This window comes from Oncorhynchus clarkii, chromosome 2, assembly GCF_045791955.1.
Source record: "Oncorhynchus clarkii lewisi isolate Uvic-CL-2024 chromosome 2, UVic_Ocla_1.0, whole genome shotgun sequence".
Classification (NCBI taxonomy): Eukaryota; Metazoa; Chordata; class Actinopteri; order Salmoniformes; family Salmonidae; genus Oncorhynchus; species Oncorhynchus clarkii.
This window is the reverse complement of record NC_092148.1, coordinates 65,615,636-65,631,580: the sequence shown is the minus strand read 5'-3', so window position 1 is coordinate 65,631,580 and position 15,945 is coordinate 65,615,636. Positions and strand designations below refer to the sequence as shown.

Sequence of the window (15,945 nt, the reverse complement as noted above, 5' to 3'; positions counted from 1 at the left end):
TAAATTTTTCTACATCATTTTTGGGCAGAAAGTTTCTGATTTTTGCAATGTTACGTAGATGGAAAAAAGCTGTCCTTGAAATGGTCTTGATATGTTCTTCAAAAGAGAGATCAGGGTCCAGAGTAACGCCGAGGTCCTTCACAGTTTTATTTGAGACGACTGTACAACCATTAAGATTAATTGTCAGATTCAACAGAAGATCTCTTTGTTTCTTGGGACCTAGAACAAGCATCTCTGTTTTGTCCGAGTTTAAAAGTAGAAAGTTTGCAGCCATCCACTTCCTTATGTCTGAAACACATGCTTCTAGCAAGGGCAATTTTAGGGCTTCACCATGTTTCATTGAAATGTACAGCTGTGTGTCATCCGCATAGCAGTGAAAGTTAACATTATGTTTTCGAATAACATCCCCAAGAGGTAAAATATATAGTGAAAACAATAGTGGTCCTAAAACGGAACCTTGAGGAACACCTAAATTTACAGTTGATTTGTCAGAGGACAGACCATTCACAGAGACAAACTGATATCTTTCCGACAGATAAGATCTAAACCAGGCCAGAACTTGTCCGTGTAGACCAATTTGGGTTTCCAATCATTCCAAAAGAATGTGGTGATCGATGGTATCAAAAGCAGCACTAAGGTCTAGGAGCACGAGGACAGATGCAGAGCCTCGGTCCGATGCCATTAAAATGTAATTTACCACCTTCACAAGTGCCGTCTCAGTGCTATGATGGGGTCTAAAACCAGACTGAAGCATTTCATATACATTGTTTGTCTTCAGGAAGGCAGTGAGTTGCTGCGCAACAGCCTTTTCTAAAATGTTTGAGAGGAATGGAAGATTCGATATAGGCCGATAGTTTTTTATATTTTCTGGGTCAAGGTTTGGCTTTTTCAAGAGAGGTTTTATTACTGCCACTTTTAGTGAGTTTGGTACACATCCGGTGGATAGAGAGCCGTTTATTATGTTCAACATAGGAGGGCCAAGCACAGGAAGCAGCTCTTTCAGTAGTTTAGTTGGAATAGGGTCCAGTATGCAGCTTGAAGGTTTAGAGGCCATGATTATTTTCATCGTTGTGTCAAGAGATATAGTACTAAAACACTTGAGCGTCTCTCTTGATCCTAGGTCCTGGCAGAGTTGTGCAGACTCAGGACAACTGAGCTTTGAAGCAATACGCAGATTTAAAGAGGAGTCTGTAATTTGCTTTCTAATAATCATAATCTTTTCCTCAAAGAAGTTCATGAATTTATCACTGCTAAAGTGAAAGTCATCCTCTCTTGGGGAATGCTGCTTTTTAGTTAGCTTTGCAACAGTATCAAAAATGAATTTCGGATTGTTCTTATTTTCCTCAATTAAGTTAGAGCAGCAGTAAGGGCTCTTCGGTACTGCACAGTACTGTCTTTCCAAGCTAGTCGGAAGACTTCCAGTTTGGTGTGTAGAAAGCCTAGAGATATCCCATCTTGATATTTATACTTGATTTGCTGACTATTTGAGTGCAAATCTACAAACTGGAATAACAACCCTTGTCATCTCAATGCAATGCACAATGGGCAAATGTTTCCCCCCTGAAATAAACAATATCAAATAAATGTTACTCTGCATGTCAAACTTGATTCCTTATTGTGAAAATGAGGTAGCAGCGTAAGAGGGTATGAAAGAAATGCCTTGAAGTCTGGCTATGGTTTGAAGTTTGATCTCATATTTCATTTGGCTGGGGGCCATCATCAGGGTAAACACAGTCTGGAAGCCTTGTGAGAAGAGAGAACAGCTGAACAACTCACATAGGTAGATTTAAAAATCAATCAAATCATGGCACTGTGACACCAATCTAATTTCTAGTTTAATAGTCATCCCAAGAGCCTGTGATGTGACAGAAACGTAAGGACATATGATTTACCTGCATCGTAATGGCAAATTGGATTTATACCTGAACAAGTTATTTTTTTATTTTATTTAACCTTTATTTAACTAGGCAAGTCAGTTAAGAACAAATTCTTACTTACAATGACGGCCTACCCCGGCCAAACCCGGACGACGCTGGGCCAATTGCGCGCCGCCCTATGAGACTCCCAATCACAGCCGGATGAGATACAGTCTGGATTCAAACCAGGGACTATAGTGACACCTCTTGCACTGAGATGCAGTGCCTTAGACCGCTGCGCCACTCGGGAGCCCATTATCATCATATCAACATCAAACTAGGAAATAACACATATGGAATCATGTAGTAGCCAAAAAAGTGTCAAACAAATCAGGCAACAAATCAGCCAACAAGTGCTCAGCATATGTGGAAAAGAATTCCAGGTTAAGCTGGTTGAGAGAATGCCAATAGTGTACAAAGCTGTCATCAAGGCAAAGGGTGGCTACTTTGAAGAATCTCAAATATATTTTGATTAGTTTGACACTTCTTTGGTTACTACATGTTTTCATGTATGTTATTTCAATGTTTTTATGTCTTCACTATTATTCTACAAAGTAGAAAATAGTAAAAATAAAGAAAAACCCTGGAATGAGTACGTGTGTCCAAACTTTTGACTGGTACTGTAGCTGCGAGCAGCAATGAACAGAGTTCACAGGATGACAGAAATGACACAAGATCAGATGGTTAACAAAGAAAGCAATTTATCATGTAGGAACTACTATATCTACCTTTATGTGCAATCAGTGAAAGCATTACCATGTTTATCTCTCAATACCACAAGGGGGATGCAAGTGAAGTTTAGTCCAGTGCTGCAGGTTGGTTATCTTTAAATGCAGCAGTTAATCATTCTTAAAGTCATTACTTAATGCATTGAGTTTATATACCAATTATGTGGTCAATTTGACTAATGGTTTATGTTAAGATTTGTGAAATATTTTCAGCGTTAGTATATTGCAGTCATCTTTGAATTGTGGGTCTTTGTTTTGTCAATCTGTTTGTGTAAATTATTTAAATCTCAGTTGGTACACTCCACATTAGCATTCCAAAATATTTCAATACACTTTTACAGCTGTAATATGCTGACTGCGCAAGCAGCAGTCCACCGGGCACAGACGTCAATTCAACGTCTATTCCACATTGGTTCGACGTAATTTCATTGAAATGACGTGGAAACAATGTTGATTCAACCAGTAACCACATAATATGACAACAATATGTGATTATACAGATATACAGGACTAATCGTGATATTTCACTTGTTCGTCTGCATAATTTAAATCAAATGTTATTGTTTGCATGAGACAAGTCTACTTGATCAATCTGGAGTCAATCTGATTTATTGCGGATGTATTACAATCTGCTTTCTAGGGCGGCAGGAGGCCTAGCGATTAAGAGTGCTGGGCCAGTAACCGAAAGCTTGCTGGTTCAAATCCCTGAGCCAAGGTACTTAACCCTAATTGCTCCTATAAGTGTCACATCTTCTCCTGCTACGCCCTCTGGTGTTCATCCAGTGTCTTCTTGACCTGCAGTTACTCCCCCTGTACACTCTCTCTCTCTCTCTCTCTCTCTGTGTGTGACTGTGTGGTTGGAGACAGGTGTGCGGGAGTCACAGCAGATCCCTACCAGCTGCAACTCGTTCCATAATCAAGACCTCTACAAATACTCAGTCCTGCCACTTCCACTCTACCACATTGTAATCTATGCTCAGTCAGTTCATGATTCTAGCCATTTATGATTATTCAAGATCCTGATACTCTGCTGTGCCTGTTTCCCTGCCGGACACCATTTATCCTCTCATTGCGGTTACCTCTCTGGCTCCTGTCTCATGTTCCATATCTTACAACCCAACTACCTTGCTCTGGATTTTACTAACCACCACTACCTTGGATTCCCCTCAAGACCTGTTTACCCTGTTCTACTCAGCTAACTCCAACCTCAGTCTCCACATCTGGTTTTTCTGCAACTCATCCGAGCTTCCCCAGATCTGCACTCCATATCTCCCTCTGTACAATAAATATTTTGATTCATTCATCCCTGTTTCCTCATCTGAGTCTGCTCTTGGGTTCCCCTGTGTCGCTCGCCGCTTAACAATAAGTCGCTCTGGATACGAGTATCTGCTACATCGATCCTGTAGAGGTTATGGGCTCTAGTTTCGGGAAAAGTCTAAATGGAATCCTTGGGATGTCCTAACTATGACATCACCCAATTGAAGTTGAAATTTAAAATGTTTAAGGTTAGAGTTAGGTAAGGGTTATGGTAAGGGTATGGGTTATAGTCAGGGTTTAGGGTAGGGATGTCACAAGGTTCCTGGATAGCACTAATAAGGCGGTGGCTCTCCCATATTGGCCATTTAAACTATACAAATGGCACTTGCCTACCACAATAGCCTCGCCCTCATGGATGCTAACAAGCTAGCAACCAAGCTACAGTAGTTAGTGCTACATACAGTGGCTTGCGAAAGTATTCACCTCCCTTGGCATTTTTCCTATTTTGTTGCCTTACAACCTGGAATTAAAATTGATTTTAATTCAATTAATTTTTGTATAATTTGATTTAGACAACATGCCTACCATTTTGAAGATGCTAAATAGTTTTTATCGTGAAATAAACAAGAAATAAGACAAAAAAATTGAAAACATGAGCGTGCATAACTATTCACCCCCCCAAAAATCAATACTTTGTAGAGCCACCTTTCTCAGCAATTACAGCTGCAAGTATCTTGGGGTATGCCTGTATAAGCTTGCCACTTCTAGCCACTGGGATTTTTTTTGGGGGGGGAAACTTCAGCTGGTGTACAGCAATCTTTAAGTCATACCACAGATTCTCAATTGGATTGAGGTCTGGGCTTTGACTAGGCCATTCCAAGACATTTAAATGTTTCCCCTTAAACCACTCAAGTGTTGCTTTAGCAGTATGCTTAGGGTCCTTGTCCTGCTGGAAGGTGAACCAGTGTACAGCTTAAAGTGGTCCTACAGACAGATATTCCAATCTCTGCTATGGAGCTTTGCAGCTGTTTTTCTGTATGAACAACAGGACAATTATCATTATTACTATTAATATTATTATTAGGTGTTGACAGCGAAGCTGTGAAACCTATTGTTATTCTTACATAAAAACTCAAACATTGGTAACTTTTTTTCTAATTTGGCACAGAGAAACTAAAGGGTTAGATAATTTAGGGATAGGCGTCCCGCTAGCAGTACAACTTCCGGTGAAACTGGAGGGCACGCAATTCAAATGAATAATCATAAAAATTATGGATATTAAACAATTTGTGACGTTTTGTTAGATAAATCCTTCTTTATATCCCAAAATGTCTGTATAGTTGGCGCCATTGATTTGAGTAATCCACTCATTCAACATGCAGAGAAAATAATCAGAAAATGTGTATCAACAAGTCAAAATACATTTCTATTTACTCCTCAGATACCCTAAAATGTAATCAAACTATAATATTTCTTACGGAAAGAAGTATGTTCAATAGGAAACCGATTTTAGCAGGTGTGTCCTGTCTTCATGGTGTGCAAACACGAATTTCCAAGACTGTGTCCCTGTACTAAACCTGATATTTCTTATTCGTTTTTGAGGTTACAAGCCTGAAACCTTGAACGTAGACTGCTGATACCATGTGGAAGCCATAGGAATTGTATCCAGGGAGCTATGTCCTTATACTTCCCATTGTAAGAGGATGGTCTCTCTCAAACAAAACAAAAAAGTTTGGTTTTTCTTTGGATTTTCTCCTACCATATCTATTGTGTTATATTCTCCTACATTACTTTAACATTTCTACAAACTTTAAAGTGTTTTCCTTCCAATGGAACCAATTATATGCATATCCTGGCTTTAGAGCCTGAGCCCTTGGGCACGTCATTTAGGCGGAAATTGAGAAAAAAGGCAGGAACTGACAAAATAATTCCAATGGTAAATGGCCTGAGTGAACAATCTTCATTCATACACTATCTTTGGAGCAACTTATTGGGGCTATGAACCCAGCATGCGTTTGCCATTGGTTGATGCGTTGCCTCGCCTGATGGTGCTTTCAAGACAACTGGGTACAACAACAAAAAAAAGGTGTAAATTCATGACGTCAGTGATCTTCAGTTTGGAAAATCTGAACTCTAGAAAGATGCCTGAGTTTCAGTAGCAGTGTGTGGTTAAATTAAGCTGGGGAAGCCAAGCCAGGGAAAAAAGCCATAATTTGATTGTTTGCCACTGTGATACACCACATGACGAAAAGTATGTGGACAACTGCTTGTCAAACATTGGGCATTAATATGGAGTTGGTCACCCCCTTTGCTGCTATAACAGCCTCCATCCACTCTTCTGAGAAGGCTTTCCACTAAATGATGGAACATTGCTGCGGGGATGCCTCCATTCAGCCGCAAGAGTATTAGTGAGTTTGGGCGATTAGGCCTGGCTTGCAGTCGGCATTCCAATTCATCCCAAAGGTGTACGATGGGATTGAGGTCAGAGATCTGTTCAAGCCAGTCAAGTTCTTCCACATCGATCTCAACAAACCATTTCTGTATGGACCTCGCTTTATGTACAGGGGTATTGTCATTTTGAAACAGGAAAGGGCCTTCCACAAACTGTTGCCACAAATTTGGAAACACAGAATCATCTAGAATGTCATTGTATGCTGTAGTGTTAAGCATTAGCTTCACTGGAACTAAGGTGCCTAGCCAAAACCATGAAAAACAGCCCCAGACCATTATTCCTTCTCCAAACTTTAGAGTTGGCACAATGCATTGGGGCAGGTAGTGTTCTCCTGGCATGCACCAAACCCATATTCGTCTGTCTTGGGCTTGTGTGCGGCTGCTCTGCCATTGAAACCCGTTTCATGAAGCTCCCGACGAACAGTTATTTTGTTGACGTTGCTTCCAGAGGCCGTTTGGAACTTGGTAGTGAGTGTTGCAACCAAGGACTGACGATTTTAACAGTTTACGCTCTTCAGCACTCGGCGGTCCCTATCTGTGAGCTTGTGTGGCCTACCACTTTGCGGCTGAGCAATTGTTGCTCCTAGATGTTTCCACTTTACAATAACAGCACCTGACCGGGGCAGCTCTAGCAGGGCAGAAATGTGATGAACTGACTTGTTGGAAAGGTGGCATCCTATGACAGTGCCCACATTAAAAGTCACTTAGCTCTTCAGTAAGGCCATTCTAAGGCCAATGTTTGTCCATGGAGATTGCATGGCTGTGTGCTCGAGTTTTACTCCTGTCAGCAACGGGTGTGGCTGAAATAGCCAAATCCACTAATTTGAAGTGGTGTTCACATACTTTGTATATGTAACAGTATAACTTTAGACCGTCCCCTCACCCATACCCGGGCCTGAACCAGGGACCCTCTGCATACATCAACAACAGTCACCCACGAAGCATCGTTACCCATCGCTCCACAAAAGCCGCGGCCCTTGCAGAGCAAGGGGAACTACTACTTCAAGGTCTCAGAGCAAGTGATGTCACCGATTGAAATGCTATTTAGCGCGCACCACCGCTAACTAAGCTAGCCGTTTCACATCCGTTACATATATATAGTGTATATAGGTTGAGACTAAAAATACATAGTGGCAGAATAAATTTAAATTTAACCACACCTTTGTTTTATCACAAAACCAGAGTGCAACATCTGTCTGGTGGAGTCCACAAAGCATATTGCATGTAACAAACAGTCACATGACCCACAGCATGGTCAATCAAGTTAATGTTTCTGACATTTTCAAACTACTAAACAACTTTGATTTACAACACCAGAGAGTTACCGCAAGTCACAAAAAAACAGGAGCTGCCTCCACTATTCCAGCACCATTTCAACTTCAACATTTCAACATTGTCAAATCTCCTATGCTTAGTCTAATACAGTGACAACTAAAACATTGAAAAAATGATTTAGTCCAATTGACAGAAGCTAAATATAACGTGGCTGTCCATGGTACTGATTTCTGTGTGTGTGTGTGTGTGTGTGTGTGTGTGTGTGTGTGTGTGTGTGTGTGTGTGAGAGAGAGAGTGTGTGTGTGCATTAGTAGGAAAAACATGTTAACTCACCCTACTTGTAGAGAAACGCCAATGCCACACTCCTCTCTTTCATGTTGACGAAACGGTCTATGACTCTGTCATACAGTACACACTTTTAGTTTTTGTTGTCCTAGGCTAACTGGCTAAAATGTTTGCTCGCTATTCTAACTTCCTTTCATGGGCAACGATTAGCCAGCTAGTTAACATTAGCCTTCTCCGTCTAGCTACATATTGAACTTCCATCCTCTCAGGCCTGAAGCACAATGTATGAATTAATGGTTGGATCAGAATCGCCATTATAATCATTGACCAGTACGGAGAATTTAGTAAAACCACAAGTCCAAATCCCTATCTCCACCCATGGCTAATTTAGGAAAGGGACAATTTTAGCTAGCTAACCCCCGGAGGACAACAACACAGCAAGATGCAACAATTTTTTCTGTCAATTACGATTGTCTTTTGATGTGATGTGATTGGCAAGCTCATTGTTCTATCTGTGTGATTGGTGTGAAGCCAAATCCAAACTGGCTTCTGTTTTTACTTTTTTTTGGGGTGTGCCAGGACCATTTACAGTTGAGCACACTCAGTTTAGCTGAACGTTGATTGCTAGTATTGTATTTTTTTTTTCATCAAGGAAGGCCAAATGCTCTCTGGCTTCCCTTGCATTCAATGCGAAGGGAGGCAACAATATCATACTCTTTTTGACCAGACAGATGGGCGACACATACAGAGGGAAGCTGTTTCGCTCGCTTTTATTAGGACAGATACTTTTTGGGGGGAAGCGTGGCTTCCCTTTGCATACATAAATACACTCCTATGCTGAGTTTCCGACTTTCAAAACGTTTTTTTCCCCAGTCTGAGATCTTATTTTCAGCAGTTCCCAGTTGTCGTGAATGCACTGAAGTCTGATATTTCCGGGTTCCCAGTTGTTCTGAACCGGCAAGAGTAGGCTTACGGAATGGGCAGCGGAATGTGCCCAAGTGTTTGTAATTACACCACAAGCAATGTAGGCACGCAAGCCCAAGCGGGAATGTAATACGATGCCCGGTGTAGCCTACTACCACGTAAGCGCATACATACCTGTTCTCAAATATACGCATGCATTTTCGTGTATTCTGCCTGGTTTTAATGCATATGATCTTTAGCGAGACAATTTGGAGAGAAATGAAAAAAGAAAGCATGACAGGCTCCAGCAGCTTTGATCAGCGGCTTGAGGGTCAGTTTCAGGCAAGCTTAATATACTGAGAGAAATACAGCCATATGTTCTGAGCCCCAACATTTTTTATATAAAAAATAAATAAATAATCAGCAGCAGCATTGTCATTAGCAGCATCCTCATCAGCATCTCCTCAATGTCATCATCCCCATCCTCCTCATGATCATCACATTGACATAGAGACTTATGTTCATATAATCACTTTTTGGTGGCCTATCTCAGCTCTATACATTTGGAGGAATTTCTTGAAAGCTGCATAAATAATTCCAGTGCTACCAATTATGCACGAGTCTCTGAGCTTTTACACTGTAAACCTTAAAATATAGATGATGATGATGGGGGTGCTGGTGGTGGTGATGATAAGAGCAAAAAAAAAAGAGCTGAATAGCATCGACTGTGCAGGCATGGGCGTGTTCTCTTCATTTTCTCTCTAGAGTTGATTGTTGTTGCATAAGCCTAGGCATATTAATTGTCAATATTGATTTTGTAAAATTGTCAGTAAATTAAAAATAGGCTATAATGTTATGGAATGTTGAAGTTGTAAGCAGTCTTTTACACAGATGGACAGGCTTTTAAACAATGAACAGGATTGTGCAGATTTCTCGAAGTGGCAATTAATGATTTTGAACACACTGGTGAGAGACTATAGCCTACAATCAGAGTTTATCATGTGAAATGAATATTGGGAGGATAAACTCGATACAAGCGTTAGCTGGCTGCAACAAACTGCAATTCCCATGAAATAAACTCGCAGGCACTACTGCACATCTATTAATCGGCTATTGACAACCTTTCCCTTTTCAGTTGCATGACTGAAGCTCTCTCTAGCGCTGCCGATGGACAATCAAATCTTCACACCCACCTCTAGATACACTCGCATTTTTTCATTTCGTAGTTCTACTTCTACTCTAAAATAGATAGCTAGACGGACTCTCGCGGCTCACAAATCATAGAGACTTTTCGTGAAATACTAGCAATAGTTTAACAGTAAATCTGAAATTCAACATGGAGTCCCCTCCAGATCCAGCAAGCGACCCGGGCAACAGCGCCTCTGAGCCGGCTACACCGGCCAGGGAAACCCCGGTAAACCTAGAGACGCTCCGAAAAGCGGACCATCCAGCCCCTGTTCGAAGGCAGACCTGTTCAAGTACCAACAGAGGTAAGCTGCTGACATCTCTCAACACGAGAAATATTAATTGATTACCGAATTGATGCCTCAAACTTCAAAATGAATTCTTTGCCTGGAGAACTTGAATTATAGAGGTCTCAAAAATGGTCTATAACGTTACCTGAATAGTGTAAAAACCACCTGGAACAGATTCATTCTTATTACGCTGCATTTGTAAAGTGGCCAAATTTATTATGATGAGCGAGTTGCTTCTGTGTTGCCCTTGTGTTCAAGCACAACTGACAGATATCCAACCATTGTCGTGTCATTGGGAGACAAATTACTCTGTGAATAGAACAATTATAGTTAGGATAGTCAATTACACAGGTCGATTAGGACCTAAAATTCCCTTAAAATACAAGAACACCAACTACGCAATATTATCGTTCTACACGTTTATTAGGCTATACTACACAATGGTAGGTTACTAAATATTAATTAACTTTGGGAAACTGTAAGCTATCGAACACCAGCCCCTTCAACTTCTAAAGGGACATGTATTTTATGGTCGTATTTATTTCCAAGTGATTTACAGAAAAGATAGCCTGTCATTTTGTGTGTTTGTGAAATAGACAAATCAGCAGCAGGAATTTGATTTTCCTTCCTTGCGAGAGCGCGCTAGCTCTGATACATTGTAGTGGACGTGAAGAGATGACAACTGCCTGATGATTGACATGATAGACGTTGTGGTCATTTATCAAATCAAGTCTATGATTGTGTTGGTCCCGTATACATTTCTTAAGAATATGTGAGATTGAGTACCGTGCGTGTTGTACAGTAGGCTACAGACATTGTTTAGCCACACCCCCTCTAGACTGCTTCCATTCAACTCATCCAAGTTCAATGGAAATATTTCCAGACTATAATACTCCAAAGTACAGTTTGTTCATATACTACTATGACACTAAATTACATATTTTACATGTGAATGTATTCATCGCGCTGTGGTTTGCATGAGCACATTTCCTCTGCGGAAGCGGTATATTTAGAGTCTAATATGGTGAATGTGGAATGTAAGCTGGTTATGTAACAGGTAGCAATAAACAGAGGCGCGCAAAGAGAGATAGCGAAAATCATTACATATATTTAACTTTATAGATGCGTTCTTGACTCCACAGTTCAAGACAAGTGTAATGTTTTTTTTTAATCACTTAGTATTCCAGCTGCAGAAGAGTACGATGTTTTGTCATGAACACGAGATTGTTTAAATTTAGTAGATCCCAGCCAGTGCTCAGTTATGTAATAACAGGCAAAAGCAGATAGTTATGAAGGCATTTCAAAGGCAGATAGTTATGAAGGCATTTCAAAGGCAGATAGTTATGAAGGCATTTCAAAGGCAGATAGTTATGAAGGCATTTCAAAGGCAGGTAGTTAGGAAGGCATTTCGGTCCCAGCCGACGGCTGTTTTATGAAGTCAGGCTCCTAGACACTTTTAACCTGCTGACCCATATTCACCCCCACCAATTTATGCATAGGATTAAAGTGTCTAGAGAGAAAGACAGGGGGAAAAAGTTTTTTTTGCTTTGTTATGGAATTTTGAATGGGTGGGGGGGGAAGTATTAATGTTCAGTGGGACAAACCTCTTCCAGAAGGCATTTAGTTAACTTGAATATGTATGGCATGCTGGCAAAAGTTCTCCTGTAGCACTTTTTCAAGTTTTTAATAACAGGCCTACTTGTAACCTACAATTAATGATGTTACTGTATTCTTCTTCTCCAGCTGTTTCTTTTGAGATAATTGTAACAAATATGATGAAATCATTAAGTAATATATGTTTGTTATCAAAACTTGTGCGATTTCTTCGATTATCTGTTTTCCAGGGAGGCTGAACTTTTTGATTTGGCCTCGTTTTTTTGGCTTGGTCTTTAAGAAATGTAGCGACTATATCTGAAGCCAAACGAGAGTTGTCTTGGGGGGTGGTTTAATATGGGTGTCTATTGTGTGTGTGTTCGCACGTGGCAAGCGTTTGTACATGCAATCTGCCAAAACGGTACACAGTTACAGTCACTCACCCTTCTAGATAACTTAAAATAGTGTAACAAGTTATTGTGTCTTGAAGTCGCCTAGGCTAGCTTTCGCCAATTAGCTTCAGCCGGCTGGTGATATTGTCCCTTGTACATTGTGTAATTCACTGACGGTCCCTGGTGTTGATCCCCATAGGGATATCGAATGTCAAACCAAATTGACCATGGGCATTACGATCGGGTCATGTGCAGCAGCGCTCCGAATTGATGATTACTTGGGTGCAGCTAGCTGTGGGCATGTGGGTAGGATTTAAATACACCCAACCCAAGTAAAACTGTTACGGTACCCTTCATTCCATGACATATCCTTTTTCCCATCGTCTTGCAAAGATCAGTTTTGGACGAGATTGACTTGATGACCAAAACTATCCTATTTACACTCTGTAGTCAATTTTGACTAGAATACATGTATCTGACTCATATTTATGCCACATAAGTAATTTTTCAAAATGAGAAGTTGCTTTTTAGGGTCAGTCACTCTTTAAGGGCTCGAACACACCAGTAGAGTTTGCCTGCCGAGAGTACTTGCGAACCGTGTGCAAACAGATTTTATGAACGGGAGATCCACATTCGGTGCGATGTGTGCAACCCTTTAAACTTTGCTTTTGTAGAAACTGAAACAGATTTTTTTTATTGAACCTTGATACGGTATGATAAATGTATTTTCCCCACAGTGCATGAAATGATTCAAAATATTTATAATTGCTATGTGTTGGTGGCACAATCCAGTATGAGATTACTCAACAATGTGAAACAATAAAAATGTAAAGCATTTCCAGGATTACAGTGCTGGGTTTAGACACTGCATTTTAGGATATACTCAAAAAACAACATCTGAAATACTGCAGACGCTTACTGAGGAACTTTCCGTTTTCACACCCAGTGTATTGGAATTTCTGAGAATGCACATACTGTTTTAACCCTGAGCACTAATACCCTTTAAGTAGAAAAGGCTTACTTCAGCAGAAGCTGTGCTGGAAGACTTGAGTGGGTCAGAGAACGGGCCTTGGAGGTCTGTGGATATCATTAGTGGAAAGAAGAAAGGGTGTTATTTTCATATTGCAGGATCCCTCAGTTTGTGGGGAGCAAATTTGGAAACAATCAATATTAATGGCTTGTTATGTAAGTTGACGGCCTCTGTGTAGGTTGGGATGAAGCCTCAGAATTACACAGGGAAGCTGAAGCTCTGAAGGGCCTCAATCCTGCCCTTTCTAACCCTAAACAAGCCTCAGCTATGCTGTTGTGTATTTGTTTGCATATGCTGTACATAATCACACTATGGAGACTGCCTTGAGTGAACAGTTAAGAGTAGAGTAGTGCGTTATTGACACTGGGATTACTGTAGTGCAGGCTTGTATCTGAGGCTAGAAACTTGATTTTAATATTCAGAGTGTGCTGTGCTGTTTTAACATCATTTTCCCACCATGGAAAGATAGTGGTAAGACTGCTGACCTGCCATCAGTGCAGGACTTCCCATATCATTTATCAGTTGGCATGGCAGATAAATTACTTTTCTTTCATGTTTTTACCTTACTGCAACATTATGAAAGCTGTCATTTGGTGAAGGGCAAACAGGCTCATTCTAGCAGGTGTATTGTTCAGTAGGACAGTGATACTGTATGTTTGTTTATGTGTAACTCTGTGTTGTTGTTTTTTTTTGCACTGCTTTGCATTTATCTTGGCCAGGTCGCAGTTGTACATGATAACTTGTTCTCAACAGGCCTACCTGGTTAAAAAAGGTGAAATTAAAAAATGTAAAAAATACTCATACGTATTGCACACACCTCAACATACCATATCACACAAGAGTAGGCGATTGTGCAGGTTGCCTTACCACTTATCTCAAACTTTGTTAGCTGTTCCCTGTCTGTCATGCAGGCTGAAGTTATATACAGCACTTTTAACATAGGTGCCATTACTTGTGTAGTTTTCTTTGGCCGGATATTGCTAGTCCAAACTAAACTCTCCAACAGTCCTTTCTAGACACTTAAGAGGACTTCACCAACACAGCCTGCCGATTGGTTCTATTTGTGCAGACAGAGGCAGCGCTGTGGGCTGGAGTGGTTGGCATGTGTTTACTCTGTGCTGACAGAAGACGGATGAGGCAAAGGGAAGCGGAGGCCTCTAAACAAGGTTCTTCACAAATCCTGTGAGCCTGGAGCTGGCACGGTCCTCAACTACTCCATTGGACAGCAGCGTTCGTGACGCTATGACATTCTCAAATACCAGGGATTACAGTTCTCTGCTCGCTGAGGAGGGCCAAGCAGCAGGTAGCCGCCATGCAGACAGTCAATGCACATCCTGGAGAGCAACTCGTTTGTGTGTCTTTCTTTTTGGCGGACAGCCCTTGACGTAATAATGGGCTCTGTCTCTCCCTGTTGTTAATACTTCGAGGAGTGTGAGGTGTCCCAAGCTGTCTTGTTGTTGGCTACATGTCATGTTTTGTATCAGCTGGAGGGCTAAATTGTGTTGTTAAACAGGGTAAGGGTCAGGATTAGCCTATACAAAGTTCACAGTTCAAGACATGTCCATTTAACCAATGTACTGAGGTAAATGCTGACACAAAGTTGTTTAAATATGGAAAGTGTTAGTCAGACTTTAAAGACATAAGTGAAAACAAAAATGTTAAATGTATGGATGACGCACATTTGAATGTGAAGTGTCTCTATATGCACAGAATTTCCCCAAAAAATAGAATCATATTTCATTTGTCACATGCTTCGTAAACAACAGGTGTAGACTAACAGTGAAAAGCTTACTTACGGGTCCTCTTTCAACAATGCAGACACATTTATACAAAAATATGAATAGTACACATGGCATAAATACACAGTGAATAACAAATAACAACGATGAGTAAAAATAACAAGGAGTCTAGAGGCAAAATAAACACACACCTGTTTAGGAGAGGTGCTGGCTAGCGGAATAGAACCACACACTAGGAGCTCAGATTCAATAATTGAATAACCTAATATCCAACGTTTAGACAGACAAGCTGTCTTCATCAGGGTATAATGACAAACACTGCGGGGTGACTAGTTTATGTAGTGTCAAAGGACACACGCAACATGTTTTTGGGTATGTTATTTTTTATATCTGAGAATTAACCAATGATATGAGGCCACACACAGCCATGATTACAGACACCTGTGTGTGTCCTTTGAAACTATATAAACTAGTGACCCCCCAGTGTTTGTCATTATACCCTTATGAAGACAGCTTGTCTGTCGAAACGATGGATATTATGTTATTATGATGTTATTCATTATTGCATCTGAGCTCCTAGAGTGTGAGGCTCTCCTTTAATTTTGAATATATACAGGGAGTACCAGTACCGAGTCAATGTGCAGAGGTACGATGTAATTGAGGTAGCATATACACTAGGTAGGGTTAAAGTGACTAAGCAACAAGATAGATAATAGACAGTAGCAGCAGTGGGTAGCCATTTGATTATCTTTTTAGCAGTCTTATGGCTTGGGGGTAGAAGCTTTTCAGGTTCCTGTTAGTTCTGGATGTTCTGCTTACTTTGGCCCTGATCCCCGGGACTCGAAAGAGGAAGCGACGACGCAAAAGAAGCAGACGAGCTGGCATTCTGACTAGGCTACGT

General features: G+C 40.7%; 1 protein-coding gene across 1 annotated transcript in view; it reads left to right on the top strand.

Annotated features, from left to right (window-relative positions):
* The first annotated feature begins 10,062 nt into the window (after window positions 1–10,062).
* Window positions 10,063–15,945, top strand: part of LOC139371985 (RAR-related orphan receptor A, paralog a) — a 288,440-nt gene continuing 282,557 nt past the window's right edge. The window contains exon 1 of the mRNA XM_071111974.1: window positions 10,063–10,305. Coding sequence (XP_070968075.1) covers window positions 10,152–10,305 — 154 coding nt within the window. The 5' untranslated portion in view covers window positions 10,063–10,151. The remainder of the gene's footprint in view (window positions 10,306–15,945) is intronic.